Below are 8,618 nucleotides of genomic sequence, written 5' to 3'. Positions count from 1 at the left end.
GTCTCTCTCCCCAGGCCTGTGTGCCCAGACTGTCTCTCTCCCCAGACCTGTGTGCCCAGACTGTCTCTCTCCCCAGACCTGTGTGCCCAGACTGTCTCTCTCCCCAGACCTGTGTGCCCAGACTGTCTCTCTCCCCAGGCCTGTGTGCCCAGACTGCCTCTCTCCCCAGGCCTGTGTGCCCAGACTGTCTCTCTCCCCAGGCCTGTGTGCCCAGACTGCCTCTCTCCCCAGACCTGTGTGCCCAGACTGACTCTCTCCCCAGACCTGTGTGCCCAGACTGACTCTACCTCTCTGTTTTTTGCTGTGCTCTCTCAGGTCGGTGCCTGCCCAGCCAATGCAGTGGATGATGGACAGTGGTCTCAAGGTCTCATTTCAGCTGTAAGTGTCACTGTCGTTCCTTAACCAGTAGATTTGGTATTTGAACAGATGATCAAAATCTACCTAAAGTAGCACCATTACTAAGGAATATAACTTATTCATATTTATGGTGGCATCCTTTCTTGCCTACACATGTGAATTAATAATAGAGGCATACTTGTTACCTAACGTCAATTAAAATACATTTTCATTTATCTCCCAGATTGATGGCAAACAGAATACATTCACTCTCCCTTTTAATGCCAACCCTCTTCTCCAACTCTCTGTTCCACTAGGCCCGAATGGTTGCTGCGGCGACCAGCAACCTGTGTGAGGCGGCCAACTCGGCTGTGCAGGGCCACGCCAGCGAGGAGAAGCTGGTCAGCTCGGCCAAGCAGGTGTCTGCCTCCACTGCCCAGCTCCTGGTGGCCTGCAAGGTCAAGGCTGACCAGGACTCCCAGACCATGAAGAGGCTACAGGTCAGATTGCTATGTACTTATAGTACTTCTCCTATTGTGTGTTGTCGTCTCTCCCCCCGTCAGCTGCTCAGTCTATACATACAAAGCTTTGTGACTCTGAGGGGGGGGGGTCAGTTGATGATAAACAGTCAGTCAAAAGGTTTTTCAATGGTGACAGTGGTAAACTTGCTATGACTCTGTCATAAAGACTGAGTATCCCATAGGGCGGTGACGTTCAGAGACACTGTGTGGGTGTGTTTCTGTTGGTTTGTTTATCTATCTCACAGAGTTTTAGCACAGCAGAGAGCTTCTCTTAAAGGCTCAACCAGAGGATGGGCTGCATTTTTAAAAAATTGTTTTGCCTTATCCCTCACAGTGAAGCAATTCCTGATTTGGTCACAGTGTTTTCCGTTTTGTATGGAATGTGTCTTTAATGGCTACGCACCCTGTCAATACCCACGGCACCTTTTTTGCCTAAACTACGCCCTTTCCATTGATTTTAACTGGGGCTTTTGTCTCTGCTAAAGTTTAGCCCCGCTTAGACCAATCCTTCTGTGGTGGCTGCAGTTTTTATTTCTTAGAAAACAGACAGATTCTTTATTTTGTTGAGGACCACCGTTGGGGCTCATTTGGAGGAGGCTGGAGCTGAGAAATGGTTTCCGAGGGAGGGTGTGAGCGAGAGCGACGTGTCACGGTCTAAATAAATGTCTCTATCTATTAACGTCCCGTTGCTACAGTATTTCTAGAAGTGTCCGTTGTTCCATAAAGAAAAGGACAGGTGAGGAGATCCAACCTTGCCTGTTGTCTCCAAAGGCCCCAATCTTTTTTTTCCAATTGATAAGTACTGCGAGGTGCCAACTCATTCAGACCTCAGTAGAAACGTCTCTGTCAGTATTCTCTTGGTGACACAGCAGAAGAGACATTTAACTTCCTGTTCAGCAAACTATCTTTTAGAGGTGTGTCGTCATGGAAACTCATCATTTCACACAATCCATATATGGAGGGTATTCTGTTTTCAGAACTGCGTGTGTAAATCAGAAGTCCAGCCTATCAAAGCTGTCCCAGCCTTACTGACGTGGGTTATCCACAGTCAGTCCACTCTCTGGAAATAGTAAATCCTGTGTAGTTACAGGATCTCCCCCCAGCTCTATGCACACCAACCAGCCAGCCAGCTCATATTCTCTCATCCCAATCAGCAGAGGCTTATCTCCTCCTGTTCCAGGCTTGCAGCTGCTCCAGGGTCATTCCCATATAGTTGTGTATACAGTGTCTCTCGAAACAACATACATTGCCTTTGAAATGTCGAAACCCTAGAGGTCTTTGATTACTGCCACACTGGAGAAGTTGAAGACTCCACGTTTGTTCCAATCCCTTTTTGGAAGGCCATGTAGTTAGTCAACGTTGCCTGGTTATTAATCCCGTTAAGATTGTGTCTACAATAGAGTCGATTGTAGTGCTGTGTGAAAGGCCTGTGTGGTAGGTACGTGGTCGCCGCGGGGAGCATGGGTATTCCGACTGGCCCTGACATGAAGTGAAGGCAGCAGGTGGTGTCAGACCAGAGGGGGTTAAATAGTCATTATACAATGGTTGGTTTGGAATTCCCATTGTTAGTCTATCCTGCCCATGATATACTACACAACATACATATGGCCACATTCATAAAAAGTGCCATAGTTTACGTTGTTACAGAGCAACGCACTGCTACTACTACAGATCCGCTGTCTCGTCTGCCCAGCCATGGAATTTATAAACTTGATCTCCATTGTAAAAAGCCTCTAGACATTATCTCCGACATTTGCAATATTGAAATTCGATCTCCACTGTGTCCCGTAATAATGAAGGAGTCAGGACGAAACAGACGGGCAGCTTTTCTTAGCCAGTCGAAATCATGAATCACCATAATTTTTATGGATATATACAAATAAATGTCAATAGAAAAACTCGTAAAACGAAACAAAATGCAGCAAGTTTGCAGTCTTAACACCTTCAGTCTGAAGTGATTGTGTTAGCTGTGTAGTTGGCTAGCTAGCAAGGGGGGTAGAGCCTCCATAGCAACCATTTTTGTTTGCCATAGTAGTTTTGCTTTACATGGCAGTCAATACGAATAAAACTAACAACCAGAGAGCGCCTAAAATTGCACTTGCCAACCAGTGTTAGTGAATGTAGCATCACGTTTTGTTGAAAAATGTATGGTTTGGGAAATAATCTTGCTTTTTAATGCTGGTAACCCGTTGTATAAAAGCAATAATACACTCGAGTCCATGTGTTATGACATTATTTATCATGGCTGTGACGTGGTGATAGCCACGGGGCAAATTGCTTAATTAAGCCATATACTGCACATACCTGACATACTCGACAAATGAGTGGACGGAACACTGACAGCAGCGCTGTGGAAATACACCTCAGGAAAGGATAGCAATCATCTATTTTTCCCACTGTGTATGTCAAATGTATGAAGCATAACCACAAAACCACTTGGTTGTACGAGATATGTTAGCCTTGGGTATAAAAAATACAACCATGAACCTTTTCACACTACTGAGCCAAGCCAAATCTAACTGTACTGCACCAGCCTGGTGACGATTCCACCATAGGTGCTGGAAATGACTATATGAAAGAAAAATAACCAAGCGAGCACAATATGGTTCAGATTTGCACGATAGTGTGAAAGGAGTTTTTAAGTTTGACAGTTGGGTTTTATCCAATTCAACCTCCCCCACCGCTAGTTTGGTCAGTACCAGGAAAACAAACCTGCCGTCTTTTACTAGCTAGCAGCTGTTTGGGATCTGATGGGGTTGGCTAGCGTTGTGTTTTATGTCAGGGGCTAAGCTAACAGTGACATTCCGACCATAGAGATAGAGAGGGGAAGGGGAAGGGGAGGGAGAATTGGACAGGAAAACAGCTCTAGCTCTGTCCTTGCCAGCACGGAGCCTCTTTTCTCTCAGCGAAGCCTCAAAAGGAGAAGAAAAAAACCACGTCTCCTTGTTTGAAATGGGCTGCCAAGTGAGTCTCGGTAAGAAGTATGTTTTGCTTCAAGTGAACTACGGCGAACAGCTCCTTATTGCCTTTTAAAGCAATCCCCAAGCGCGAAGAGAGAGCAGGGTGTTTTTGTCCTTTCCACTAGCTCTGGCCGAGGCCGACATTTCCTTTCCAGGGGCCACTGTTTATAAACAGTAAGGCAGGAGAAGTCATGTTCTTAACCGAAAGCTATGCGTCAGTCAGTCGCCAGTGTTCTACACCCCTTTGAGAGCCCAATTCACTTTTAAAATCCTGTCTGGAATTTTGTTTTACTTACAGGGCTACAGTATTGAAATGTGATTACACTCTTCTTTAAAAGGCCTGCACACGCTGTGCTGAATATCACAGAAATGTGTGCGTCTGTCTGTAAAAACCTTAAAGTGTCGACGCTTTGGGTTTTGGCTTAGAGTTTGTGTCAACCTGACCCCCACTGTCCATTCTGAACTTCCACAGGCTGCCGGAAACGCTGTCAAGAGGGCCTCCGATAGCCTGGTGAAGGCCGCACAGAAAGCAGCCTTTGACGCCCAAGACGAGCAGGCCGTGGTGGTCAAGAGCAAGATGGTGGGCGGCATTGCTCAGGTAAGCAGAGGGCCATGAGAGCCCACTTGAATTTTCACACAAACTTCCCATTGATGTAAGGATTATTTCAGTGCAATAGAGGACTTGGCTTGAAGACAGTGTCATTCTATGACACCCAAATTCACATTCAGAATTCCTTTCTTAAAGATCACATACTAGGCATGTTTTGTATATCTGTTGATGTGTGTACCTGTGTTAGATCAGGGTGTTAACCAGTTGTGTTCTGTCTGTTAGATCAGGGTGTTAACCAGTTGTGTTCTGTCTGTTAGATCAGGGTGTTAACCAGTTGTGTTCTGTCTGTTAGATCAGGGTGTTAACCAGTTGTGTTCTGTCAGTTAGATCAGGGTGTTAACCAGTTGTGTTCTGTCTGTTAGATCAGGGTGTTAACCAGTTGTGTTCTGTCTGTTAGATCAGGGTGTTAACCAGTTGTGTTCTGTCTGTTAGATCAGGGTGTTAACCAGTTGTGTTCTGTCTGTTAGATCAGGGTGTTAACCAGTTGTGTTCTGTCAGTTAGATCAGGGTGTTAACCAGTTGTGTTCTGTCTGTTAGATCAGGGTGTTAACCAGTTGTGTTCTGTCAGTTAGATCAGGGTGTTAACCAGTTGTGTTCTGTCAGTTAGATCAGGGTGTTAACCAGTTGTGTTCTGTCTGTTAGATCAGGGTGTTAACCAGTTGTGTTCTGTCAGTTAGATCAGGGTGTTAACCAGTTGTGTTCTGTCAGTTAGATCAGGGTGTTAACCAGTTGTGTTCTGTCTGTTAGATCATTGCTGCCCAAGAGGAGATGCTGAGGAAGGAGAGGGAGCTGGACGAGGCCAGGAAGAAGCTGGCCACCATCCGACAGCAGCAGTACAAGTTCCTGCCCTCCGAGCTCAGGGAGGACGGGCAGGAGCAGTGATGAAACATACACATATGTACACACACACACACACACACACACACATATATATATATATATATATATATATACATACACACACACACACACAGCGAAGACAAATCCGATGTTCAGGGCCTACACACCCAGGCTACATTAGAGAAAAGAGGAAAACAAAGCAGGATTATGCTTGAAGAGGAGCAATATTGGGGTGAGATAATTAAAATGAAACGAAAGGGGTAAAAAGTGAAAGTTGTATTAGGATGTCTATTTTAAATGTGTTTTTTTCTTAGATTATTTGTCGTGTTCAAGAGCATTACAGTGCCACTGTTTTTGTTTTTGGATAATGCAAAAAAATATATATATGTATGCAAGTCCTTGAGGTAGTCCTTAATAGTTTATGTGATTAATTGAGCATTTAGGTCCTAGATTGCATGTGTTCACTGCGGCTTCACCGTTTTTAGTAAAATCACATCCTCCTGCCGATAACTGATATTTGCCTTTAACGCTAGCATGCTATTATTTTAGTGAGCACAATAACTATCTGTTTGGAGGTGTCCGTTTTCTGTTTTTGGATTTTTTTAAATGAAGTCACCAGAAGGTGGGCTTACAGCGGATAAGTCTTGAGTTCATACCTGACTGACCAATGATTTTAACTGGCCACGGTAAATCGTAAGAGACGATCGGTCACCATACAACACAGAGCTCAGCTAGGTGTTTGCCATAAACAAGGGTGTGGCTTTGGTCAGATTCCAAAGAAGACACAGTTTTACGAGAATGTGTGTGTTGTCAGGGAGGCTCCTCCCTTTTTATTTGAACCAATGACATTTAACTGCATTCTGTTGCAATTTGGACCAGAGGTGCAATTATTTACTTTGCGATTAAACAATTCATAGAGAGAAAACATATCATTAAAAAAAATGAGAAATAATGCTATGAAATGTGTTACAAATGGTATCTTCTATTACATTTATATGTTAATAAAGTATATGTGAGTATTTGTTTGTGTCATCTAATGAACTTTGGTAGTTATTTTGGACCTGATATTATCTGTGTTTGAAGCTCATAAAGCCATACTTTTCTTTCTTCAGGACATTGTTTTGAATCATGAATGACTGTTCCTTCGTGTGCTATTGAGTGGTTAAATTCTTTATCAGATGTGGACTGTGTAATATGCGTCTAATAGCCAACTGTAACCAGTAGATTTTTAGAAACAAATTTAGATATATATTTTGGGGTAATTTCTCTTGTCACAGTACAATCCTTTGATGGCAATGGTATACAAAGGATAATGTATCCAATGTTGTTCTTATTTACCTTTATTTACCCTGAATTGTCAGCCTATTTCACATTGTCAGAGGCCTCATTGTAACCTAACCTTCTTTCTTTCAACATATCAATGAGTCAAAAAGTGCCTGCTATATGTATTTTACAACTAATTGTATTTAACTGTTAACGTTTTCCCATCTTCAAGTGCACTTATCCATTTGTTTAACTTAACAAAACATATAAATCCACTCTTTTACAAAAATAAATAAAAAATATTTTCTCATTTTTCTTAATCGAAATAGTTGATGGAAAACAACTGTTAAGTTGCCTAACTTAAGTGTCTTTTCTTTTCATATTCTAATTGTTTTGCTGACCTTTTGATTTTGATACTATATAAATGTATTAACAGTGCTATGGGATCACCACCTCAATAGCATTGTAAAAGAGATTTATGGTCAATAAAGTTTTCCCTGAGAAGTTATTTTCTTTCTCTTCTAGTCACTTCTTTATCAATGCTTCATATCATAATATGCCCTGCTATGCTACAGTGAAGGAAAAAAGTATTTGATCCCCTGCTGATTTTGTACGTTTGCCCACTGACAAAGACATGATCAGTCTATAATTTTAATGGTAGGTTTATTTGAACAGTGAGAGACAGAATAACAACAAAAAGATCCAGAAAAACGCATGTCAAAAATGTTATAAATTGATTTGCATTTTAATTAGGGAAATAAGTATTTGACCCCTCTGCAAAACATGACTTAGTACTTGGTGGCAAAACCCTTGTTGGCAATCACAGAGGTCAGACGTTTCTTGTAGTTGGCCACCAGGTTTGCACACATCTCAGGAGGGATTTTGTCCCACTCCTCTTTCAGATCTTCTCCCAAGTCATTAAGGTTTCGAGGCTGACGTTTGGCAACTCGAACCTTCAGCTCCCTCCACAGATTTTCTATGGGATTAAGGTCTGGAGACTGGCTAGGCCACTCCAGGACCTTAATGTGCTTCTTCTTGAGCCACTCCTTTATTGCCTTGGCCGTGTGTTTTGGGTCATTGTCATACTGGAATACCCATCCACGACCCATTTTCAATGACCTGGCTGAGGGAAGGAGGTTCTCACCCAAGATTTGACGGTACATGGCCCCGTCCATCGTCCCTTTAATGCGGTGAAGTTGTCCTGTCCCCTTAGCAGAAAAACACCCCAAAGCATAATGTTTCCACCTCCATGTTTGACAGTGGGGATGGTGTTCTTGGGGTCATAGGCAGCATTCCTCCTCCAAACACGGCGAGTTGAGTTGATGCCAAAGAGCTCGATTTTGGTCTCATCTGACCACAACACTTTCACCCAGTTCTCCTCTGAATCATTCAGATGTTCATTGGCAAACTTCAGACGGGCATGTATATGTGCTTTCTTGAGCAGGGGGACCTTGCGGGCGCAGCAGGATTTCAGTCCTTCTCGGCGTAGTGTGTTACCAATTGTTTTCTTGGTGACTATGGTCCCAGCTGCCTTGAGATCATTGACAAGATCCTCCTGTGTAGTTCTGGGCTGATTCCTCACCGTTCTCATGATCATTGCAACTCCATGAGGTGAGATCATGCATGGAGCCCCAGGCCGAGGGAGATTGACAGTTATTTTGTGTTTCTTCCATTTGCGAATAATCGCACCAACTGTTGTCGCCTTCTCACCAAGCTGCTTGGCGATGGTCTTGTAGCCCATTCCAGCCTTGTGTAGGTCTACAATCTTGTCCCTGACATCCTTGGAGAGCTCTTTGGTCTTGGCCATGGTGGAGAGTTTGGAATCTGAGTGATTGATTGCTTCTGTGGACAGGTGTCTTTTATACAGGTAACAAGCTGAGATTAGGAGCGCTCCCTTTAAGAGTATATAATCTCCCGAGTGGCGCAGTGGTCTAAGGCCACGGCTAAGGGCTGTTCTTATGCACGACGCAATGCGGAGTGCCTGGATACAGCCCTGGTTCGAATCCAGGCTCTGTCGTAGCCGGCCGCGACCGGGAGACCCATGGGGCGGCGCACAATTGGCCCAGCGTCGTCCAGGGTAGGGGAGGG

The 8,618-nt window shown here is 43.8% G+C and overlaps 1 protein-coding gene across 4 annotated transcripts in view; it reads left to right on the top strand.

Annotated features, from left to right (window-relative positions):
• The window catches only part of tln1 (talin 1), a 164,483-nt gene extending 157,445 nt beyond the window's left edge, over positions 1-7,038 (top strand). For all 4 annotated transcript variants that reach the window (XM_041897415.2, XM_041897414.2, XM_041897413.2 and 1 more), the window contains 4 exons: positions 316-378; positions 654-836; positions 4,290-4,415; positions 5,175-7,038. In XM_041897415.2, the coding sequence (XP_041753349.1) occupies positions 316-378; positions 654-836; positions 4,290-4,415; positions 5,175-5,309 (507 nt within the window). In that variant the 3' untranslated portion in view covers positions 5,310-7,038. The remainder of the gene's footprint in view (positions 1-315; positions 379-653; positions 837-4,289; positions 4,416-5,174) is intronic.
• Positions 7,039-8,618: the final 1,580 nt, after the last annotated feature.

This window comes from Coregonus clupeaformis, chromosome 15 (genome assembly GCF_020615455.1).
Source record: "Coregonus clupeaformis isolate EN_2021a chromosome 15, ASM2061545v1, whole genome shotgun sequence".
Classification (NCBI taxonomy): Eukaryota; Metazoa; Chordata; class Actinopteri; order Salmoniformes; family Salmonidae; genus Coregonus; species Coregonus clupeaformis.
Note: the sequence above shows the minus strand (reverse complement) of the source record. Positions and strands in the feature narration are given on the sequence as shown.